Genomic DNA, 25,497 nt, shown 5'->3' with positions numbered 1-25,497 from the left:
AGATCAAAGCTATCAATGACGGCGTTGAACAAGAATGGCCAGCGAGGGTTAAAGTTATCTTTATTCTTTTCCTTACTATGCCTCATGATGTTAAAATCACCCCCTATTAAGGTGGGCAATGGACTCTGTTGACACGTATGAACCAATTCCGACAGAAAAGCTGATTTGAATTCAACCTGTGCCGGACCATTTACTGCCATCAAAATCCATTTGAAGTCATCATTTCTGTTTTGGAGATGGAACTTAATAAAAAATTCCCCTTCCACAATTATGGACAAATCAGGGACCATTGAATTAATTCCCAGTAGAATACCGCCCGACCGTCCCCTAGGTGGGAGGCAATGCCAGATAAAATCCGCATCGCCAGAAATATGCTTAAGATTTGATCTAGATATGTCCTGTTTCCCGGTCTCCATGACGGCAACAAAGTCGAGTTTGTGATCCCTGATTGCATCTGAGATATATCTATATTTAGCCAAGTCTGAAAAACCTCTGCTATTCCAGTAGATTCCTTTTATGGGGGAACACTTTTGTTTAGTTTTTGGGTCTTTTTCCGCGCCTTGGCTTTTTTAGCTGATGATTTAGACTTACGCATGGTCACCTTAAGGTCACAAATTATCATGCCTAGGTCCGGTTCATCCAAATCCACATCAGTTATATCCTTGATTAAGTGGGAAAAGAACCTGTTATCATTTTCAGAATCCTCCTCATCACATAAATCAAAAGGATTTAAAATGGTATCCGCTCTTTTATTTTTTGGCTGAACCATAACTCTATCCACTTCGACTCGTTTTAGTGCATTAAAAGAAACATTAATCTCTTTGAAGCCACAGAGCCGCACTACTACTAAAATTGATGGTTGCACAAGGTGCACATAAGTGTGCAGGTACACTATACATGGAAAAATATCCTTCACACTTCCCCTGCGTTCAGCAGTAAACTTGGGGAAATCTATCTTAGGCAACTTGTACTCTCAAGGTTGCGGGTGGTAACTACTTTCTTGGAAAAAGTCTAAATTACTCCCCTCAACTATAGCCAAAGTCCGGATAACCCCCTAAACTATAAGTTGGTCCAATTTACCCCCTGAACTATGCCATTTAGTTCATTCTACCCCATAATACAATTTGTCCTTTTTGTTTCTCCATACACAAGTTGAATTTTAACCTCAAATTTTGTAGGGTGGTAGTGGACATCAGAATGCATATTTTAGAAAAAATTTATAATTTTTCAACTTTATTTTTCATATAATTTTGAACTCTAATGTTTAATTTTTGTTAAATATTCTAACATATCACAATAATGATAAAAAACTATGATATATTTTTCTAATATGTGTTATGATGTGTAATATCATCTTGTAAAATTTCAACTTAAAATTCTACTTATACATGGAGAAATAAAAAAGATAAATTATATTAGGGGGTAATTTGAACCAAAGAGCATAATTTGGGGGTAAAGTAAACCAAACCATAGTTTAGGAGGTTATCCAAACTTTGGCTATAGTTGAGGGTAGTAATTTAGACTTTTCCATTAAATTTTTACCATATTTTATAAATATGGGACTAATATGGGATCATCCCGGCTAAAAATGGGATCTCGCAAATACGGGTAGGATACACCCCTTCTCGCTTCCCGTCCTGTTTCTGTATTTTTTCGTAAATAAGAAAACAGGCGAGATAAATATAGAAATACGGGCAGGACGGGACGAGATTTTGTCCATCCATTTTTATCCTTAATGCTTGGCTTCTTCTTCCTTTCTCTCACCTGCTCAGAGGTGGCTCCGCCGATCTCGCTGCCGCGCGTAGCGCTAGTGAATCTCAAACCCAGTATCGTCACATCTTGTACCAGAGCCATGACCCTATTGTAGACTCGAGTCCACTGGAGCGGTTGTGATTTGAGGGTGAAGTGGAGAAGAAATTATTTTTCTTCCAATTCACTAGCAAATCCTGTAATTCCTGGATGTTACCGGAGTTGTTGACACTGCCAACCTCATCCACCATTCCTACCACCTCCACAAACCAATCGCCAACTAATTCCCCAACTCCATGCCCACCACCACCACCACCACCGAAACCTCACCACCACGGGAAGAAGCCACCCACCCTCACAACTAGGATGTCGACAACCGAAGATAAACGGGATCTACTCCTCACCGAGGTGAGGTCCCTCCAAGCCGAGCAGCTCAAGCTCCTCACCACGGTCAACTCCAACACATGGAGCATTGATGCCGACAAGTTCTTCGCAGAGCTTAGCAACTCTGTCAAGGATCTCGGATCGCGCATCGAGGTGTTGGAAGCAGCCACAACTACTGCTCTGCCTCAAGCCCTGTTGTGCGAGAAAGTGGGCGGGCCAACGGCCACCACATCGTTCCACACTACCAGGGTGCACATGAGAGGAACTCTTATCTCCATCACACCCTGGTCAAGGGTGAGTCTCAACGTCATGTCTTGCATATTGCTGTTGTAAATGAACCAGAGTCCAGTGATAGGAAACAAAGTATGGAAAAGTCTAAATTACTACCCTCAACTATAGCCAAAGTCTGGATAACCCCCTAAACTATCGTTTGGTTTACTTTACCCCCCAAATTATGCTCTTTGGTTCAAATTACCCCCTAACATAATTTATCTTTTTTATTTCTCCATGTATATGTGGAGTTTTAAGTTGAAATTTTACAAGATGATAGTACACATCATAACACATGTTAGAAAAATATTGGCACATCATATATCCTCTCTTGTTCCTCAACATCAATCGGTGTACTTCACGATTTAATCATAGAAAACATAAAACATAGCTTGCGCAAAAGAGTGTATAGTGTTATATTCATGCTTGGTGAATGGTGATTAAATAATAATGCATTCCGGTAAATTTTTCGGTTCCCGCCTGTTTCCGTAACCCGTTTCTCGGTTATTCTGCTCCCGTTCCTATTTTTCGTAACAAAATACAGAAATGGATTTTCCCGCCCGAGAAGTTCTCGTCCGTTTTCATCCCTACCAAGCATACAGTTATCACGTTGTTGCCCCTTCTCCGGGTTCCTCACGGTATTCATAGTCATTGGCTCACAAGCCGCTAAGCACGCAGGCTCATAGGCCCAAGACGGCATGCAGACCCAAGATAGCTATTACATGGCCTTAGGCCCGTCCGTGTCGGCAGGAAACCATCATTCGTGCCAGTGGTGATCGCACCGGCACCACAAAGCCGTGGAGTCACTGGACATTGTATTTCACATGACAGTGTTTGTAATAGATTTAACTATAACAGAATTCGCATGTTGCAACATGTCCAAAAAGTCAGCTATAACAACAGTATATTTGAACAGTGAGCATATGAAGGTGGACTGGTTGTGACTTCGTTATCTATTGTAGCTGAGCCATGAAAGCACCTGCCTCCTAGCTGTGTGTACATTATGTGGATATTCAGTCCAGTGCAATATCAGTAATCAGCATGGATTTTTGCACAGTTTGAGACGTGTGAAACACACCTTGACCATTTAGGCATCTCAACTCCAGCTGATCTATTTCCATGTTGTCCAGCACCCTCGGTCGTTTTGAAAAGTTCCTTTCATATATAATAATGCAACTCTATCTTAAAGCTTTTTGTACATGGCACCTTTACATCTTAGAAGGGCATTAATTAGCATAACAATGTGTATTAATTTATTTGTATATTTGTATATAATAATAAATAATAGGATTGCTTAAGGTTAAATATTGTGTAGTCGGAATATATAGTACGAGCTGCAAATCAATTAACCATTGATCTTGTTTGGGGAACAATTTTCCATTTGCCACTTGTCAGACTATAATAGTAGGGAGATAATTGATGTAGCCAAAACAAATTGCCTCCTTGGATGCATTCGTGTATTACGTTGCTCAAAGAACCAAACATGATTTGCAGGAAAAAGATAAATAAATGCTAGCTGAGAGCTCAACCCTCAGAACGCAAGAAAACAGAACCAACAGGCACGCATCAGCATCCAACTAAGGGAAAATAACAAAACAGCAGCCATGCACGTCTCCACTTTGACTGCTTTTATTCATTATTCATTGTTTATGACGACGACCCTTAAACAACACTCGGTTCCTAATTCTCAGCAGAATCAGCAACACGAACCAAAACACCAAAATGCATGCAGCAGTCTTTCTGACAAAAAAAAACGGCCCAACCTTTGCAGCCTGCTCCATTCCTGCAACAAGCAAAGCAAGTCAGAAGTGAGAACATTGCTAGCTCTAGAATAATAATAGATTGAATTAATATTCAATGCATGTATATATAGCAAGCAAACAGGCAGGCAACCAGGCCATCTAGGAAGCAACTACTGCTCCAAACAATTACAAAATTAATTAACTATCAAAATATATATAGCAGTGCTGACTTAATTATGACGCCGATAGATCGAGGAGAGTGAATAGAATAATGGACCTGGGTGCTGCAACATCACTTTTTCATGGTGTCGAACAACGCCTTGGAGACCTCAGTCCTGATGACCCACCGCTCGCTGAACACCTTGCACTCGGCCATCTTCTGTTTAGTGATCTTGTTATTCAGCCTGGCAGCCTCGTCGTCGTCCATCTCGAGGAAGGCGGCCTCGAGAAAGCCTGGGTTTTGGTAGGCATCATCCAGGAGCCCCACCTCCTTCCAGAGGTGCCTGTACCTCGCGCTCTTCTCCATCTTCTGCTGCTGGTCACCCTCTGCTGCGGAAGGGCACTCGCCAGCAGCAGCAGCAGCAGATTTGGGCGGCGCGGCGACCTCCTCCGCCTTCTTACGCGACTTGTTCTTGGGCTTGGGCGACTTGGCAACCTCCATGGGTATTGCAGCTGCCGAATTGCCGCGCTCCACCGAAGCAGGTGTAGCAGCATTGTTCTTCTTGGACGGGGACGACCTGGTGCCATCCTTGGCCGCCGCCTTCCTCCTCTCCGCAGCTTTCGGCGCGGTCGACTTGGCTACCTCGACCTCTTTGTTTGCCGCCGCTGCCTCCTCCGGCAGGGGCAGCTTATTCGCCGCCGACTTGGGCGGCAGCGACTTGGTGCGGGCAGCCGGCGGCGCCCTCTTCTTGGACGGGGACGGTTCTGCGAGACCGGCCGCCGCCGCTGTCCGCTTCGCAGCGGGCTGCTTGCTGAGATCAGGAGAAGAAGGCGGCGGCGGCAGCTTCCCCTTGGACTTTGTCCGTGGCTGCGGCGGCGGCTCGTCGGTTTCGGAGTCTTCCACCACCTCATTCTCGTAGTCTTCGTCGGAGCTATGGCCATCTTCCTCCTCTTCATCCTCCTCCTCGGTTGCCTCATCAGTGTCGCCGTCTTCCTCTCCCTCCTCACTGCCGCTGTCTGCTTCGGCATCCCCCTCCTCGTCACCCTCATCGCCGTCGCTTTCTTGGTGCGCCGGCGCCGGGACAGGAGGGTTCTTGGCCGCCGGGAGCTGCACGGACTTGTCCTCTCGTTCGTCGCCGGAGGCGTCCTCGGAGGAGGAGGAGGAGGACGACATGGTGCCGGCGGCGGGCTGGGGAAGGCGAAGGCGGCGGCGCGTTTGCTGCCGTGTGGTGTGGTGACTTGTTGCTTATATGGAGCAGTACATGTTTCTCGGGATCCCTCGCTGCCGCCAAATCTCGTGATCACGGTTTCTTTCCCTTCCCAAAACTCGCCCCGCCTGCCATATCGATATGGATATCGTTCCCCTGTGCGATGCGATTCCATTCACCTCCAAAGATTTCCTTTTTTCCCTGAAAAAAACAGAAGATTTTCTGTTCATCCGATCCGGCCGGTAGTTTTTCCCGCTCCACCATATGCATGATCCGATCCGTTTTTCCCCAGGAAAAAATATGGAAGCAATCCACAATCCATCAGATCGCGAGCCGCGAGGGTTTCCTTTGCTCCGGCAGGTGCGGTGATTGCGCGTGTCGGTTTGGTTAGCTCTCATCACCAGGGGATGGATCAACATTTGTGCGTCGTCACGCATGGCTTGATGCTGTGCATCATCTTCTTGATTGACGAAATACGCACCATGCACGCCTTCCACGCACATTTGTTCTGAAATTGTCATACACTTATATTTCTGAAAAGGAAATGTTCTCAAATGGTTATGATCGATATTGGTTGCACGCATACACATCTAAAGTATACTGAATAAATAACCAGTAATTTTTCTGATTTTCTTTGCAGGAGTTAAGGCTTGTAAACTCAGTTTTTTTTGTGCAAGCATTGAAAAAAAAACCATTTGGCACTAAAAATAACCTTGTAGCCTAAAATTAATCAAGCTTTCTCTTGTACTAGTGGAGATGCACGTGTTTTAAAAAGCATAATAAATAAGAATTTGTATTAATAGAATATAACATAAACCATAATTTATTTTTATACTAACGATATACATGAGATAAGCATATATTTAAAAAACAGTAATCAAGTAACCAACAATTTAATAATTAAAATGATTCACTTAAAAAAATTAACCCATACACCAATTATTTATACTCAACAATTTATTACATAATTACAATAATTAAGTTTTCATAGTTGTTGATCCATTCTGATAGACACGGATCCTCTTTCTAATCAGGGTGCTCATGCCATCATGGCAATTGTCCTGTTGAGAAGGTGGTTTTGTATCATGGCAACTATATATGCCTCCGTTCCAAAAATAATGTAAATCTAAGCTTCTTAAGAAGTCAAACAATCTTAAGTTTGACCAAATCACAGTGGAGCCCATGGAGTGTGCATTATCAAAACAGAGCATTAGTGATCATATCAATGATACTGTTGCTATATATCAGCAGAAATAGACAACAACGCAGGCTCGTGAAGCTCACCAGTCTCTACTCCTATAATGTGGGAGTGGTTCGTGCGTCAAGCGGCACTTGTTCGTGCGTCGCGATGCAGGAGTGGATGCACGCATGGGCCGTCTAATGTTTTGGGCCTCTGCCCATTCCGGCCCAGCAATTTGTTCCTCCGTCCCTAGCCAGCCCACCCACAGCGACGCCTCCGTCCTCGTGGAGCCGCGCCCTCCAGATGCGCCGTAGCGCCGCCACCTCTCACCGCGCCATCGCAACAGGCCCTCCGGCTGCCCTCCCGTCGCGCCATGGATCCAACGCCGCTGCCCTCCCCCGCGCCATGGAGCCGCCTCCATCCTCATAGAGCCGCGCCCTCCCGATACGCCGTAGCGCCGCCACCTCAGACTCGCCGCGCCGTCGCAACCCTACAGCTGCCCTCCCGTCGCGCCATGGATCCAACGCCGCTGCCCTCCCCCGCGCCATGGAGCCACCGCAGGAGGAAGATTCCGGCAGCACCGGAGGACGGCCGACGGGCCCTCCAGCCGCGCCATGGAACCGCCATGCCGACGGACGGTGGCCGAAGGGCAGCTGCCGCGTCGACGGGGGCGGTCCGCCATCACAATTGCGACGCGAACAGATCAAGGCCGGGGACGAGCGCGCCACGGAGCTGCAACTGCCTTGACTACCGACCTACTGTGACCCACGAACGAGCTCGCCCCCCACGTTGTTGATAACCGCCTTGAGTTCGGTCCAGCCGCAACCCATGAACCACGACTGAGCGCCACAGCTGCAGCCCCATCTTCAGCCTCTCGAGCCTACAAAAGCCGGCTCTCTACTCAGTTTGCTCTGCTTTTCTCTCGCAGACACAAAAGGTACGGTTCCCTCTCATTTCCCCCCTCGGCTTCTGCTGTATACTACCCATCTCATGGTGGCTAATGCTTGATTCTTGATAGTGCGCTGCTTCGTTCACATCGGTGGGTCACCTGCCTTCCTGGGTAGGTCCATAGTTCGACGAGCTTCAGTGACAAGGTACATTTATTTCATCATGGACATGCTGCCCTTCAGTTCATTTCATTATCGTCATCTTCAGTTCTCCAATTCAGCAAGTATTTGCACATTTCATTATCTTCATCTTCAGTTCTCCAATTCGGCAAGTATTTGCACATTTCATTATCTTCATCTTCAGTTTTCCAATTCAGCGAGTATTTGCACATGTATCAAGTGGTGTTGCTTTGATAATTCATCTCCCTAGATGCAATGCAATTGGTTGTAGTATAGTTTTTTTCACTAATTGCCAGAACATGGTCTGAACTTTGGTGCTTTTCACCAGTCATCAAACAGTGTTGCTTTGAGAAATCATCTCCCTACGAAATGCAGTTGCTTCCAAATGAGGACCTTGAATTGTTTGACAATATTTAATAAGCATCCGAGCATATACTGTTTAAATTCAGAAAACTACAAAGATTAGTCAACCAAAGCAGCACAAGATCCCACATTCCTTCTTCTGATTTGTTTTACTATCCCGAATCATCTGCACCTCCAGCTACAGCAAGTAAAGTTTACCACCATAGTATCGATGGAAACAAAATTCAAAACTTAATTGAATTAATAAAGATTTGCATGTAAAAAGACTATATATAGAACAAACATTAAGCTCTGAGAATCAGACATTTCACCCTCAATACTATTTGTGCAAAGCAAAGCCCAATACAGTCTTTGCATCTAAGAATCAGATCCTTAGCTAAAGTTCACTGTGCAATTTCCCCTCAGTAATACGTGACTGCAATAAGCTCAGTTTCTCTGCTTGCATATTGCCTGAATGCTTTGTCCAATATTAACTGTGTGAAATGCATGATTCTTGATGTTAAATGCCAGCATTAGTTCCGTTTTTCGACCTGCAATGAACTAGCTACATGTAGTGTATGTTTAAGGTTAGTTCACACCTAATGTCATACAATATACCAAAATCGGTGAAACACCTGCTTCACCCCATTTTATATTTAGTTTAATGGCACCACTTCGCCTTGGTGGAAGTAAGAGGACATATGCGGAGTATGCAGAGCCAAATCCAGCAACGGATTGGTGAGTTTAGTTACACTAATCAGAACTCCTAAGATACATACATATATATATATATATATATATATATATATATATATATATATATATATATATATATATATATATATATATATATATATATATATATATATATATATATATATAGCAACCTAAAACGTGTGTCGCTTACAGCTTAAAGTTGTTCGATGATGTTGACGATTCTCGAGGTCTACCTCAGACTTGGACTATAATTGTAAGGATAGATGTTAAATTCCCTATGGAGCCTAGGTATCATGATAAGCAACACTTCATCCTTGTCGACACCACTGTAAGTCACTACAAAGGCTAAAAATAAATTGTATCATTAAGTCGTTTTAGGCATAGTTATCTCGCTCACTTCTCCTGTACTGGGTAACTCTATAGGGTTCCAAAATTGAAGCAATTTCATATGGCAATAACGTCCATCGATTTGACACACTACTTCAGCAAGGATGCAAGTACATTTTGAAAGATGTAGTTTTTGGGCCAAACTGGGGGGACCTTGAATTCAGAAATATTGGGCATCGGTTTGAGGTGACATTGACCAGAAAAACTCGTGTTGAGCCATACACCTTCCGACTTCAGTTCCCTCCCTGCCCAAAGCATCTTATGCCATTTCATGAAGTGATCCGACAACCCAACAAGACATTTGTAGGTACTGCTCCTAACCTACTTTGTTGTAATGGCTCTACAAATATCTTAATGTCCATAGTCTTTAAGTTGATAAATTACTAAATGTTTCAGATGTTATGGGAATAGTTGTCCATATGGAGCCATTGGAGCATGTGGGCAACAGGCTATATAGAGAGGTTGTGTTAATGGATGCAAGGTATGCATTCAAATCAGTACTACAACAATATGTTATATATTCACACCTCACCACTAAAGGGTTTTAATTAATATGCTAAATTTCTAGGTGGCACCTTATTATTGTTGGGATTTGGAGTGACCTCTTCTGCCGGAATTTTCAACGATGGTACAAAGCTAGAGATGAAAAGGAAATTATAATTGCCACTATGCTGCGACGAAACTCTACACACAGTAATTCCTGATCAAATATACCTCAGTCATATCTTCAATTTAACTAACCCTACCCTAACCCTACCCTATTTAACCAACAGGATGCTTGGAGAGCTCAGACCACACATCACTGGACTTCAACCCAAGACATCACACATGGCATCAACTAGCAAGTGAGAAACTGCTACATCCTAAGCTAAATTTGGCTTCATCTGTTAATGCACACATATAGACTAAAACAACAATATATCTTGTAAATTGCAGCTGTTCGGCGAATAATGATGGAAAGGCAGAATCTTCGCTTCGTTAACAGATATCTTGAAGCAAGATGGGCATACTTGGCGACCGTGTTACCACACTGATCGATCTGGGAATCAAGGAAAATTAGATGTAGGGTCATTAGGAAGTGTTTCTAGATTGTTTGTCACTAGACTATTTATCACTGCTATGTTTTCGAAATTTGTATTAATGTTACCAGAAGCAGACTGCATTTCCAATACATTCATGGTTGTGCTATTCAAAAGTGTTTAGTTGAGTGGACAATATACTATGATCGGGTACCCCTCGTCCTGGCTGATCCGTAACTTCTGGAGTCGATCATATATATCCATCGGCATAGTAGAGTGCCCGTGCGTTGCCACGGCGGCATAAAATATTGACGCGAAATATATATATATATATATATACTAAATAACAATAAATAACAAGCATTGTTCTAATTTATGATTTTCAGAGGTGTATATGTCGACAGAAAGAACATAATTCTGTAATTCAAACATGCTACCAAAAACAGGGAAATAACTTAGACCTAGAAAATACTATTTTCATGGCTACAAGCAACTTTAGTCTTAATATTCCTTGCACTGGCCAAGTATCTGTAATTTCTAGCTAGAGGAAAAGCCAAATCACCAGTATGGTCATCAAATCGGTGTGTGATTCCATGGACCAAATTCATTAATAATTATACCTTTCCATGTTTCAACTAATTTTTGAAAACCACATACATGCTGGTTACCTGACAATAGCTCAGTCTTAAACTGGTGTAAACTAAACTTCTGTTGAAATGAAATAAAGTGACAGCAGTTGTAGCATAAAAGCTTCTCAAATTAAATCCTTCGATCACCACTCGAGGCCAATGGTTATTGGCTTATCTCAAACTGCACATGTTAAGGACAAGAATTGAACTCTATTCAAATCAGAATAAAGAGGGAGAGGGGGGATAACATGCTGCTCTGATATCATACAGGTAGTCTCTGATATCATACAGGTAGTGATGAAGCATGTTTGAGCCAAAAAGAAAGTCCAAATATGTGAACATAGAGCAGTACTTTTAACACCTTGGTACCACATAGGATATGAGTCACAAATCATGGGTCTACTATTATATTTAGTAGTACTGGATGGCTGGCCAAGACTACCAATAGACAAACAAAATGACAGAAGTTATATGCTACGGTTCCATACAGTGAGTGGATGGTCATCCTAAGAATTGAAGTTTTTTTTATGTTCATGCGATTATGAGAACTAATCTATGCATACCAAGATATTCACCTAACTATGGAAAAAAGAGAATCAGCACAGCCTGAAATTAACAGTAATAGAAGAAATGATTTTCAGTAATCTATTAGAACAGCTGAAGAAATCAGAAAAGCAGCAGCACTCACCAATAGTGCAAGTGAGATATAGGCTGGTGAGCTTGTTGCACTTGAGGGCAAGGAGTTAAGCCTCAAATCCAGGTTGGGATGGTGACAACCTTCCAAAGCAAGAGCTTCGATGTCTAAAAAACCGATCACCTTGCAAAAACTACAGAGAATTAGTAAAAGCATATTCACCCTTGTATGTAGAAATAGTAAAAGCATATTCAACCACGCTGGCGCTCCGCCACTTGCGCCGCCGTTCTTGCCTCCGCCGCTTGCCCACGCCCATGCTTTACCTTTGTTGAATGGAACTGTAAGAAAAAGTTAAACAAACTTACAATTGTTGCACCTATAATTGTAGATAGTATTAGTTTTTTAAAAAAAAATCAGAGAGCTGTGTACGCACAAATCACATAATCATGGTGGGGCAACATCAGTTTGAGATTTCATCAGAAGTAGCAATCAATAAAAATAGCTTAAGTAGGATATGTACAGAGCAATCATGAGCCGTAGTTGATTCACCATGCTTGGCATAAGGTTTTCCATTCTAATTGTCAGTTACCTAATTATGATGAAAGACCCTATAGATCATCAAACTAAGGTCCAGCGTGACAAGTGAACTCATCAGGCTCGCTCTGTGGCACCATCGATCTTGTGCTGAAAAATGAAGACTTCGATCTTGTGCTGGAAAATGAAGACTGCTAGAAGAAAAATTCATCGGTGTTAGAAAAAAGCAGTAAGGCTGAAACTGAATCTGAAGTTCACTCTGAAAGAGGCAACTGAAAAATGATAACCATAAACACAGAACAGAGATATATTTTCAGTGCCAGCCACCCAGCGATTGATTACAAACTCCCTTTTATTTGTGCATCTAGACATGTTGTATCATCTGGTAGGATGCTAAGGATTGATTAATTGAAGATATGGCTGGGGCATACCTCGGGGCTATTATACGAATCCTCTTTTCTGCAATAGTTGTGGGCAGAATATGGTCCGGCTCGCCCGACCCCTATGGAGGGGTCGGCCTAGCCCGACATCTGCGAAGAGGGTCCGGCTCGCCCGACCCCTGCAGGGGGGTCGGACTCGCCCGACCTCCACATGAGATGTCAGTATGAGGACTGTTTTGCAAAATGACCGAGAAAGCACGATCTGGGCCGTCCGCCCGGCCGATCGGACGGCCGGGAACGACCGATGATGTGGCCACGCTGGGAGGCCTTCTTTTGGTGCAGAAATTGTATATAGAGATAAGCTGCAAAATTCTGTAATATGCTCCATTCGATTTAGGTTAAAAATATTTTGCAGTATAATACTTTTGCTATGCAGTTCGTGCCATAGTTCAAGTGCATGGATGAATTTTGAAATTAAGCTCTAGCTTTATATTCTGAATAGTGTGTTACAAATGCCTTACTTGTTAGGTCTAGAGGCTACAATGTCGGGAGATCCGAACCACCCAAGAAGAAATGGAAAAGAAAGTATGAATTTGTAACTTGTTAGTTAAATTTTCTTTTGATTTTGATTACAAAATTCAATCAATGGATGTATACATGTAAGGTGTTCATTTCATTTATTTTTTATTTATACAAGTTATGAATATACAAATGAAGCGAAAGAGAGTTGAAAGTATGCGGACGCGTCAAGTCTCTACCGGGCTTTCGATTCGAGATCCATCATGTGCCACGCAAGAAAGTTCATCAGAAGATGATGACCATCGATGTGGACTACCTCCCTCAGTTTTGAGCCCTTTCCAAAGTACCCTCACGTCTACACATGTTGAACAAGGCCAAAGCTCTACGGGTACTTCATATAATTAATTAAAATAAGTGGCTGATTTGTAAACAATAGTCGTATGAAACATATAATCATTACTCCAATTCTTTTTACTTTTCAGCACGTCCTACCCTTATGGAGCAGCAAAATCCATCACGAATATCTCGAGCAAGCACTCGTGGTAGAGCAACATACCGTGCAGAGACAAGAAGGGAACGTGAAAGAGCACGTCGTGCAAGCATGACACCTGAACAAGTTGCAAGCAGACGCGCGCGCGCCAGAGAATGGTATGCAAATGAGAGACCAGAACAAAGGCTAGCGAGACAAGTTCGAAGATACCCAAGAGCGGCGGCTAGATGCACCACACATGTTCCTAACTTTTCTGTTGTAACAAATTTCAATGGCACTAATGATGCCGCTGTGGTGGGCTCAAACAACCTTGAGTTTGGTGACATCGTATACCAGAACCTACCTGAAAGCACTCATATGTTGAAGTCGGTGCCAGACTGCTGCCATTGCGGTGCAAAGAGGTTTGAATATGAGCCGTTGGGATTTTGTTGCCGAGATGGGAAGGTCAAGATTGAGATGCCTGAGCCGCCTGAAGAGCTTCGACTGTTGTATACCAGCCAGGACCCAAACTCACAACATTTTGTAGCAGCACCGTCCAAATTAAACCGGCTTAAATGCACTAACCATCATCTTAATACTTAATCCAGTTACTGTGCACTTAAAACGGTGTAACCTGACAGGCTGTCGGGTAAAATCCCGATTAAACTACTGTACTCCAGGATCACAATTGCACTTAGACCCGTACGAAGACGAGCACAGGTGTTACCAGCATACAGAAATCTTCAAAATAATTTACAACATAGGTTTTACATAACAGTCTTAAATACAAACAACAGAGTTCAAACGCACAGCGGAAGTTTAAAACTGAGTTCGAAATACAATACGATAGCTACGACGACGATAAAAGGTGAGCTCCACATCCTGCCCACCGATGTGACGCCAACCTGCCCAATCTTCACGGGGAAGACGGGGCCCACTCGACGGTCCAACCTGGAGGGAGCGGCTGTCCAATCCAGGACGCACAGATCTCCTCGAAGTCCGCAGGGACACAACCTGCTCAGAAGGGTTACAACAACAACCCTGAGTATACTAATACTCAGCAAGGCTTACCCGACTCTGGGTATACTTAGCCCATTAACTAGACATGCAAAGCTTTTTGGCTCTGAAGTTCTTTTGCTGAAAAGCTGCTAGAAGTGAATCCTTACTTTCAATATTTTAGCTCCGTTTAGTATACCAAGTATTACTAAGTTCGCCTATTCATCTAAAACACACATGGTAGAACAGATTATCTTTTAGAACAACAGATACAACATTCCATCACTACCTTTCAATACTTATTTCACTTCTTACTACGATGTGACGCAGTGACCAAGGTTCTCTTAACCGAGAGAGACGGCGAATCGATCCGATTTAACCTTGCAAGGTGGACCTAACTCACACGACACATGTAAGCCCCGTCGGGCCATGCGCGTCAACTGTTCCCACATTACCACGGCATCTGAACTACGCCTGCTAAAACCCAGGTGATGGGCCCCTCACGGTGAACTCCCGGAGAACCCGGAGGCGGCATCCTATCCAACACCCGCCAACTCCCACGCCCAGCGTAGCATGGCGGAATTCAAATCACCGCTGTAATGTGGTACACAGCTTACCGGTTTCGACTACCTCCTACTTCCGGTATGTGGTTAGTACTGTTCAAACTCGGTCATCAGGGCCAACAACGGTACGGTCCTCAATCGACACAGGCGGAGCTTACTTTCCATCCATTCCATACCAAAACCAACTCATTTCCGCCCGGTCTCCATTTATCTTTACTCAACAATTCATTTCAAGCCAAAGCTAAGGGATCAAGATCCTAAACTCGCGAGTGACAGTAATCACTCGACTTCTACCGAAATCCTATTTAGCAAAGCATTTCTATCGACACCTGCATACTAGTATAGGCCCACGGTACCTAGGGAAAACATGCATACTATGGTTCCATTCAACTCCTAGAACATAAATGCACAATACTTAAATAAACATTGAATAATTTTAAATTATGGTTATGCTCCGGGGCTTGCCTTGCAGGTCAGCGGGGTTAACAAAATCTGCTGGAGCGTGCTCAACGGCGACCTCCTGCTGCTCTCCTGCTCGTGGCTCCTGGACCGGCTCAGCAATTAGCTCGTGGACAGCGTCGTTCGTGGCGTCTACACGAATAAAATATGCCATGCAACAAATTAGAACTCAGCGCAAAGCATGGGAGCTTATGATGCGAAATCAAAGTTCAAACATTTAGCCTGAAGTGTTTCTTTCCAAACAACAACTACCAGGGCAGCATGGAGTGAACAAAACTAGCCTTGCTAAGTTACACCTGTATGCAACACTTAACTAACAACACTTAAAAAGGAAAGAGCATGGCTAGGAATAAATCATAAGTAAAAACCTAACATGCATACATGATCTAGCAACTAAAATTTAACAACTTAACGAGAAGCAGTAAAGCATGCCACCCAAAAGTTTCCAGCATTAACTGATATAGAAAAACACCTCTTTAGCCCTAGAAAAAGGAAAACAACACTAACAGATCCACAACCATACACATAAGCCATGCATCTGAAACTTTTACAGTGGATTACACATGCAAGGATAAGGCCACTGCAAATTTTTCATAATTTTTAGAGTAACAGAAAAAGCGGTACTAAATAAACTAGCTCAAGCACAAAACAAATACTAACCGGGGTAACAGTAACAAAGTGCATGATCAAGCATTTTTCCTCTGAAGATCAAGATTTTAGAAACCTAACAAAATTGGTTTGACATTTTTCGCATTTTTCTGTCAATTTCTACAAATTTTGGAAGGTTTCAGCTAAATTTAACTAAATAACTAAAAAAAAACAATAAGAAGGGGGGGGGAGGCTGACAGCCGGGCCCCACATGGCTGTGGGCGCCGGCCCAGCCCCGCTTCCCCCCCTTCCTCTGCTCTGCCCCGCGCGGGCCAGCGCGCGGCCCAGGCGGCCTGCGGCGGCGCTCCCCGCCGGCGGAGGGGGGGGGGCCGACCGGCGGCACTGCGGCGGGACCCCACGGCCGGAACGGGCGGGGCCAGGGGCGTGCGTGGGAAGGCGGCAGAGGGAGGGGGCGCGTGCGCGCGGCGGCCCGTGGTGGCGCAAGCCGGGGCGTGCGGCGGCGCAGGCGTTCCCCGCCGGCGGCGGGTCGAACTGGCGGCGCGGTGGTGCGGGTGAGGGCCAGTGGCCCCAGGCAGCCCTAGGGCTCGCGGCGGCGCGGGCGGGCACGCTCCGGAGCGGCCCCGCGGCGTGCGCGCGGTGGCGGCGGCGCTGCGGCGACGGGGGCGGTGGATTCGCCCGGGAAGACGGTCGGAGAGGATGAGTAGGGAACAGGGAAGCTTGTAGCTACCTTCAATCGGCTCGAGGAGCGGCGGAGGTGGTTCGTCGGCGAGAGGGCGAACTCCGGCGGTCGGCTCGCAGTGGTCTGCGGCGGTGGCTTCGATTCCGGCCGGGCAACGGCTCAAACGAGGCCGGGAAGGTGCTGCAGAGGTGCGGGGTGAGGCTAGGGAGCTCGGGCGCGAAGGGTTCGCGGCGGGACGGCGAGGAACGGCCGGTGCAACGAGCTCTGCTCGCTCTGCTCGGCTCGTCGTGCACGCGAGCTCGAACGAAGAGGAAAGGAGACTGGCAGGGAAGCTTCCAGGGCGTCCGCGAGGAGAAGAGCGGCGCCGGGGCGCGATTGCCGACGCGTGGCGTCGCTCGCCGGCGGCCACAGCGGCGGTATGGCGTCGGACGAGCACAGTAGACGAACAGGAGAAGCACAGTGATGCCCAGAGATTCATTTTGAATGATTTTGACCAGTTTTTGACCGGCCAAAACTCAAAATTTGATATGGGAACACAAAATTTGGCCAAAATAAAAGTTGTAGAGGAAAAGGAGATCTACAACTTTCGTTTTGGGCGAAAGTCGATTTGGAGCTCGGGTCGATGACAAAAATAAGATCGAAAACGGCTAAGACAAAGATTAAATCGCGGACTCGGTTAACGCTAACGACAAATTTGAGTCCACGATTAGCGAGTTAACTCGTGATTAGCGAGACGATTAACACAGGGGTGTTACAGCCTTCCCCCCTCAAAGGAATCTCGTCCCGAGATTCACATACGATAGAAAGTATAAGATGAGAAGGTTCGAAGATGTAGTACCTGGATGAGCGTTTAAAAACTCCGGATACTTGGACCTCAGAAATTCCTCTTTCTCCCAAGTAGCTTCATCTTCGGAGTGATTACTCCATTGAACTTTGAAGAATCGGTTGGTTGTGCGACGAGTAACTCGATCTTTGCGATCAATAATCTTGATAGGATGCTCAGAATAAGTGAGATCAGACTCTAATTGAATCGAGTCACTTTCAACGGCTTCCGTTGGAATTCTAAGGCACAGTCTGAGTTGTGACACATGGAAGATGTTATGAACTGCAGAAAGATTTGCCGGAAGATCCAACCGATAAGCCACAGGACCGCATCGTTCCACAATTTGATATGGACCGATGTAGCGGGGAGCTAACTTCCCTTTTATTCCGAATCTTTGCACGCCTTTCCATGGGGATACTTTCAGATAGACGTGATCACCGACTTTAAAGACGGGTGGATCTCTTCTTTTATCTGCATAGCTCTTCTGTCGAGACTGCGCAATCTTTAAGTTGGCTTGGATAAGGCGGACTTGTTCTTCGGCCTCTTGAACCATGTCGGGCCCAAATATTGTTCTTTCCCCGGTTTCAGACCAATTCAGAGGTGTACGGCATCGACGACCGTATAAGGCTTCAAATGGAGCCATTTTGATGCTTTCTTGATAACTATTGTTATAAGAAAATTCAGCTAATGGCAAACATTGATCCCATTTCTGTGGATAGGTCAAGACACATGCACGAAGCATATCTTCCAGAATCTGATTAATTCTCTCTGTTTGGCCATCTGTTTGAGGGTGGTAAGCAGAACTGTGAATAACCCGAGTTCCTAAGCAAGTATGCAATTGTTCCCAAAAGCGAGCAGTGAATTGGCTACCACGATCAGAGATGATAGTCTTGGGTATACCATGCAGGCATAAGATACGCTCAACATATAACTCAGCATATCTTTTTGTGGAATAACGAGTACTGACTGGAAGAAAATGTGCTGACTTGGTTAGCCTGTCGACCACAACCCAAATAGAATCGTAACCCTTTTGAGTTCGAGGCAGGCCAACTATAAAGTCCATACTAATGTCTTCCCATTTCCATTCAGGAATACTCAAGGGTTGAAGAGTCCCAGGTGGTCTGAGATGACTGGCTTTAACCCTCCGACAGACATCACATTCTGACACAAACTTGGCAATTTCTCTTTTCATCCGAGTCCACCAAAATCGTTGCTTCAGGTCTTGGTACATCTTGTTGCTACCCGGATGAATTGATAGTCGTGAAGTATGGGCTTCATCAAGGATCTGTTTTCTAAGCTCAAAATTCTTAGGCACCACTAGTCGGTGCTTGAACCATAACACATTCTCAGCATCCTGGTGGAAGCAATTCACTTTAGGGTCTCCTTCTGATAGTCTTCTCTGAATTTCCTTCACCCCTTTATCTTGCTTTTGTGCCGCTATGATGAGATCGCGAAGAGTAGGAGTAAGCTCTAGATGAGTCAATGTGCCATGTGGTACAATACTTAAGTTCAGCTTTTCCATTTCAAAGCAAAGAGATTCGCTTAATGGTATAGCTGAGATGCAATGACAGTGAGCTTTGCGACTCAGCGCATCGGCAACTACATTCGCCTTGCCAGGATGATAATGCACTTCGAGTTCATAATCTTTAATCAACTCAAGCCATCTTCTTTGACGCATGTTCAAATCAGCTTGAGTGAAAAGATATTTGAGACTCTTGTGATCGGTATAGATGTTGCACAATGAACCTAAGAGATAGTGTCGCCAGATCTTCAGTGAATGGACCACAGCTGCTAATTCAAGATCATGAGTGGGATAATTTTCTTCATGTCTCTTGAGTGATCGAGAAGCATAAGCAATCACTCTGTTTTCTTGCATCAGGACACAGCCGAGTCCTGTGCCTGAGGCATCACAGTACACATCAAATGATTTTGTAGTGTCTGGTTGGGCCAAGATTGGAGCAGAAGTGAGAAGTGTCTTCAATTTCTGGAAAGCTTCCTCACATTGGGCACTCCAATAGAATTTGACACCCTTCTTAAGAAGTTCAGTCATCGGCTTCGCAATTCTGGAGAATTCTGGGATGAACCGACGATAATACCCAGCTAAACCCAAGAAACTGCGAATTTCAGGGACTGAAGTTGGGGCTTCCCAATCGAGTACATCCTGCACTTTACTGGGATCCACAGAGATGCCCTCCGCAGATATGACATGACCGAGGAATGGCACTTCCTTCAGCCAGAAGTCACACTTACTGAATTTGGCATAAAGCTGGTGCTCTCTCAGACGCTGAAGTACTATGTGAAGATGATGAGCATGTTCTTCCTCATTCTTGGAGTAGATCAAGATATCATCAATGAAGACCACGACGAACTTGTCTAACTCCGGCATGAATACCGAATTCATGAGGTACATGAAATAAGCTGGAGCATTGGTTAATCCAAAGGACATCACCAAATACTCGTATAACCCATAACGAGTAGAGAAGGCTGTTTTTGGTATATCCACCGGTCTGATTTTTATCTGATGATAGCCAGATCGAAGATCTATTTTTGAGAATACCTTAGCTCCGGCTAGTTGATCAAAAAGAATATCGATACGAGGAAGTGGATATTTGTTTTTTATGGTCACTGCATTCAGAGGTCGGTAATCCACACATAGCCTCAGCCCGTGATCTTTCTTCTTCACGAACAGAGCCGGGCAACCCCAAGGTGAGGTGCTCGGTCGGATATAGCCTTTATCCAGCAACTCTTGTAACTGGATTTTTAATTCAGCTAACTCACTGGGAGTCATTCTATATGGCCTTCGAGATATGGGCGCTGTGCCAGGCTGTAACTCAATGACAAACTCAATATCCCGATCGGGAGGCATGCCAGGCAAATCCTCCGGAAACACATCGGGGTATTCACAAACCACCGGAATTATTTCTAGAACTTTCCCTTCCAGATGGTATATGACAGTGGCTGGAATTGCATGCTGGGAAAGATGAATGTCCATAGAACCATACATGGAAGAGTTGAACTGAAGAACACGAGAAGATGTATTGATGATAACGCCATGCTTCTTCATCCAATTCATTCCAAGTATGATATCTATCCCCTGGCTTGGAAGGACAATGGGAGTGAGTGGAAAATTTTTCCCACCCAAGGTAAGGGGAACATTTCGAACTACTTGGCCAGCATTTAACCGGGTGCCAGGTGTCTGAATAACGTAGGGTCTCTCTAGGCATGCTACTTGTAAGTGAAGTCGTGCCACACATGCTTCACTGATAAAGTTATGAGATGCTCCCGAATCAAATAACACAGTAACGGGGCAGTGATTAACGGAGAACGTACCCGCCATCACTTGAGTGCCCTCCGGGACTTCCTCCAGAGTAGTGTAGTTCACACGACCAGTCTTGGCAGGTACAACCTTCTTTTTCTGATCCTTCTGGCTGGAACCTTGACTCAGTGCTGGAGTCTTGTAGATATTCTGCCGAGGTGGCAGACGGCAGTCTCGTGCAAAGTGCCCCAGGTTACCACAATTGTAACAGGGGTAGTTGTTGGGGCGTGGAGCTTGTAGCATTAGGGGCCTCTGCTGCTGTATCGGAAAACGGGGTGCCCACTGCTGCTGTTGCTGGGGTGGTCTAGCGACCCAACGGCCCTGCTGTGGAGGACGGTTTGAAGCCTGCTGATTCCCTGTCGGAACCAGCTTGTATTTCTGGGGTGCATTGCTGGAGGATCCAGCAGGTGTTTTTCTCTTCTTATCAGCTTTGTGTGCCAGTGTGGCATCTTCCTGAGTGATAGCTTTATTAACCAGATCGGTAAAGTTGTTGCAAGTAGTGAGAGCCAGTTTGTCCTGGAGCTTTGTACTAAGTCCCCTTCTGAAGCAATCTTGTTTCTTCTCATCAGTGTCCACATGAAAACCACCATACTGGGATAGCTGGTTAAAGGTCTGAGCATATTGGAGCACGGTGTTGTTCCCTTGCTTCAGAGCTAGGAACTCTGCCATCTTTCGCCTCATTAAGCTCGTAGGGATGTGGTGAGCTTTAAACGCTGCCACAAACTCATCCCAAGTGAGACGTGTACCAGCGGGAAGTAGAGCCTTGTGATTGACCCACCATATTTTCGCAGGTCCTCGCAGCTGTTGCGCTGCAAAGGCGGCTTTGTCCATCTCTGTGCAATTGAGGATGCTGAACTTATCCTCAATGGTGCGAATCCAGGCATCAGCCTCAAGGGGATCATCGGCCTTATGGAACAGAGGTGGCTGGGTGGCCAGAAATCCGACATAGTCAGTTTCTGCTGGTGCTAGCGGGGGAGCATGTCAACCTCTGCCGGCATTGACCTGGGCTTGCACCAGTTGCCTTATCAACTCCGTCTGCTCGTTGCGGTCAGCGATAAGAGCTGCAACAGCTTGAGCCAAAGAGGGAGGTTGTTGGGGCAGTGCCTCGTGATTGTCATTGTCATGATTATCACCCATCTGCAAAAATAATCATTCCCCTGGTTAGCCATTTCGCTAGCAAGACTAATCCATGCAAGTAAAGAATGTGCATATATAATATGAACACACGGCATGAATCATTTCTCTCGCGATATGGTTCACCAAGGGAATTAAAATGGCTTGTTTCGATTGACCACCGCCTCAACTCAACACGTTTCGCCCAGAGTAGTTCTACGTATGCAAAACTAAACATCGCTCAACAAAATTTCAGATTTGAAGACGGTCGAAGCGCAACTCATGGCTGAAATTTCACACAGCGACAGAAACGATCATTACGGGAGTAAAATTTACATTAAGCAGCCACGCTGCTTCAGCTGGAACAAGGTTCAGTACAACCCAAGCCGTGCTACGGCAACAAACTAACATGGGAGAAGGGTTCACAAACGACCCTACAACACACCACTACGGGGTCTTACACGACCCGGCTACACACCACACTAGCAAGGGGTTATCCTACATGACTCGAACTACTGAGCCACAAAAGAATTCTCAACCCAAGGTTAGCCTAAAGCTCTATGTTGGTCATCCTACCCAACTATCCTACAGTTAGGCTACACTGCAAGGGGAGAATCAACACTATCCATCCACGTCCTCACGGAGTCCCAGGTCCCGACTCGACTCCAGACACTCCCCTCGATCTCCTCAGGGTCCTCTTCCTCTTCTTCTTCTTCTGGCTCCTCCTCTGCTGCATCAGCCTCCATCTCTGCTGCTGCCTGCATCTGAGCCTGGGCGTCCTCAATCCACTCCTGGGCCTGCTGAAGCTGCCCCTCAAGGTGCTGCACCATCTGAGTCCTGTTCTCTAACTCCTCCTGCAACTCCTGAATCCTGATCTTCCTTGCTCTAGACTTGGCCTTCAGGGTCTTGATCTTGTCCTGGGTACCAATCATGTGCTGCTCATGGAGGTGAGCCTCTCGAGCCTTGCTCCTGCATATCGCATTCTCCTCACGAAGCTGCTCATACATGTTGCTCAAAGCTGAGGAGTAGCTGAACGAGAGTGCTGTCCTGACGCTGTAGTCGGGCATCATGATGTTCAGGTTGCGGTTAACCCGATCTGCATAGGCCTGAGTGGTCTCATCCTTCAGAGGAAACACACTGTAAGGAGTATCTATCACCTCTGCATTATGCTTCTCTGAGAACTCCTCAATGGCCCTCCTAGCTGCAATCTCCCAAGAGTCTGCCAGCTTCCTACCATAAACAGTGAGCTGCCACGAGTCCCAATCCAAGCGAGCGGGGCAAGCAGGAATCTTCACAATCATCTGACAGCGCTCGGTGCCCAGCAAGCTAGACTCGTGTCCGGAGTACTGTGGGGGCTCAGTGTAGTCAAACGCCCTGAGCATCTGCCACAGCAGACGAGGAAAGTGGCCGGTGTGGAGGGCACTGGAGTGCGCCCAACCCTCAGCGTCCACGATCACGTGCGTGAAGCTAGCCATCTGTAAGAACACATAGCGCTGACGTAAGTGACAGTTTTCAAAAGAAACAGGTTTAAAACTTGGCAACGCAACACAAATAAATTTTTAAGAACACATAGTAAAAACATGGTGATCCAAATAAATTTCTGTGAAGCGCAACCGAAGGTAACAAAAATAAACAACAACCCAGGAATGCAAGATGCATGCCACGTTCTAGCGTTTCTCACCCAAACAAGTACCAAAATATGGTATACGAGAGCAATCGGTGGCACAATTACGTTCTCTCCCTATATATAGACTAGTCGTTCCTACGATCAAGGATGTTAAACGCGCTTACGTGGTTAGTTTCCTGCAGAAGAACACAGAGACTGATATAATATCCATTTCTGGACCCTTCGTGCCAGCACACACGAACGGCCCCCATGTGTCCTACGCCACACGGGTAACGCATATGCAGTTTCCCACATATTCACACATACATTACCATCCACTATAGAGATGGCACCCAGACGTTCGACGCTGAATGGGCAGCGCTGCACACGTCATAACAACGTATTCACTTCCCGTACACTCGCCTTACGGGACATCCAAGGGTAGACGTGTCCCAAGGGTCACGGTCATGGCCAACCGCATGACAGGTTTACATCTCGTAACATTGCCTTACGAAATGGCCGTGATCACAATCACACGACATGAAATCCGCACTCCATATCAGGCGGCAGATAGCGACAGGCTCGTTTGAATCGAGCCTTATCACCTCCTCGTATGCTCAACATACGGGACCCGCGCACGTATGAAACACGTGGGCTATTCTAAGGACTACCAGAATGCTTACCTTGCTTACCTCAGCGTAGGTGCGTCGTTACCGAAATAAGGTTTAACAAAAAGTAAAAGCTGGAAGTGCTGGAATAAAATAGATACTTAGTTGCCACCTAACTTATAAAACATAATTAGGGCATACGAACTATCTATTCTATTCCTTAGCGCATCTAGCGTCAACTTTTCGAAAAACCCAAAATCGTTGCAAGGTAATCACCCCCAGTGCAATTTAGAGCTCTGATACCAGCTGTAGCAGCACCGTCCAAATTAAACCGGCTTAAATGCACTAACCATCATCTTAATACTTAATCCAGTTATTGTGCACTTAAAACGGTGTAACCTGACAGGCTGTCGGGTAAAATCCCGATTAAACTACTATACTCCAGGATCACAATTGCACTTAGAACCCGTACGAAGACGAGCACAGGTGTTACTAGCATACAGAAATCTTCAAAATAATTTACAACACAGGTTTTACATAACAGTCTTAAATACAAACAACAGAGTTCAAACGCACAGCGGAAGTTTAAAACTGAGTTCGAAATACAATACGATAGCTACGACGACGATAAAAGGTGAGCTCCACATCCTGCCCACCGATGTGACGCCAACCTGCCCAATCTTCACGGGGAAGACGGGGCCCACTCGACGGTCCAACCTGGAGGGAGCGGCTGTCCAATCCAGGACGCACAGATCTCCTCGAAGTCCGCAGGGACACAACCTGCTCAGAAGGGTTACAACAACAACCCTGAGTATACTAATACTCAGCAAGGCTTACCCGACTCTGGGTATACTTAGCCCATTAACTAGACATGCAAAGCTTTTTGGCTCTGAAGTTCTTTTGCTGAAAAGCTGCTAGAAGTGAATCCTTACTTTCAATATTTTAGCTCCGTTTAGTATACCAAGTATTACTAAGTTCGCCTATTCCTCTAAAACACACATGGTAGAACAGATTATCTTTAGAACAACAGATACAACATTCCATCGCTACCTTTCAATACTTATTTCACTTCTTACTACGATGTGACGCAGTGACCAAGGTTCTCTTAACCGAGAGAGACGGCGAATCGATCCGATTTAACCTTGCAAGGTGGACCTAACTCACACGACACATGTAAGCCCCGTCGGGCCATGCGCGTCAACTGTTCCCACATTACCACGGCATCTGAACTACGCCTGCTAAAACCCAGGTGATGGGCCCCTCGCGGTGAACTCCCGGAGAACCCAGAGGCGGCATCCTATCCAACACCCGCCAAACTCCCACGCCCAGCGTAGCA

The 25,497-nt window shown here is 45.5% G+C and overlaps 2 protein-coding genes and 1 long non-coding RNA gene across 4 annotated transcripts; 1 reads left to right on the top strand and 2 right to left on the bottom strand.

Annotated features, from left to right (window-relative positions):
- Nucleotides 1-3,991: 3,991 nt before the first annotated feature.
- Nucleotides 3,992-5,609, bottom strand: LOC120639491 (brain acid soluble protein 1-like). The gene is made up of 2 exons (XM_039915332.1): nucleotides 4,423-5,609; nucleotides 3,992-4,186 (listed from the first exon to the last, which is right to left on the bottom strand). Exon 1 carries the CDS (start codon nucleotides 5,476-5,478, stop codon nucleotides 4,438-4,440), a length of 1,041 nt encoding a protein of 346 aa, XP_039771266.1. The 5' UTR covers nucleotides 5,479-5,609; the 3' UTR covers nucleotides 3,992-4,186; nucleotides 4,423-4,437.
- Nucleotides 5,610-8,681: 3,072 nt separating this feature from the next.
- On the top strand, nucleotides 8,682-10,422 carry LOC120639489. Of its 2 annotated transcripts, none has more exons than XR_005661445.1 (7): nucleotides 8,682-8,839; nucleotides 9,011-9,146; nucleotides 9,242-9,508; nucleotides 9,602-9,686; nucleotides 9,774-9,898; nucleotides 9,979-10,050; nucleotides 10,142-10,422. XR_005661445.1 is itself a non-coding variant. In XM_039915331.1 (7 exons), exons 1-7 carry the CDS (start codon nucleotides 8,766-8,768, stop codon nucleotides 10,237-10,239), a joined length of 861 nt encoding a protein of 286 aa, XP_039771265.1. In that variant the 5' UTR covers nucleotides 8,682-8,765; the 3' UTR covers nucleotides 10,240-10,422. The 2 variants fall into 2 exon arrangements, 1 of the variants encoding a protein (XP_039771265.1); XM_039915331.1 differs by having other exon boundaries at nucleotides 9,242-9,512.
- A 714-nt stretch (nucleotides 10,423-11,136) lies between these two features.
- Nucleotides 11,137-12,353, bottom strand: LOC120639490. Its single transcript, XR_005661446.1, has 3 exons — nucleotides 12,077-12,353; nucleotides 11,744-11,825; nucleotides 11,137-11,680 (listed from the first exon to the last, which is right to left on the bottom strand). It is a non-coding gene; the product is annotated as an uncharacterized LOC120639490 (long non-coding RNA).
- Between the last annotated feature and the right edge of the window lie 13,144 nt (nucleotides 12,354-25,497).

The sequence above is a fragment of the Panicum virgatum genome, chromosome 7K (genome assembly GCF_016808335.1).
Source record: "Panicum virgatum strain AP13 chromosome 7K, P.virgatum_v5, whole genome shotgun sequence".
Classification (NCBI taxonomy): Eukaryota; Viridiplantae; Streptophyta; class Magnoliopsida; order Poales; family Poaceae; genus Panicum; species Panicum virgatum.
Note: the sequence above shows the minus strand (reverse complement) of the source record. Positions and strands in the feature narration are given on the sequence as shown.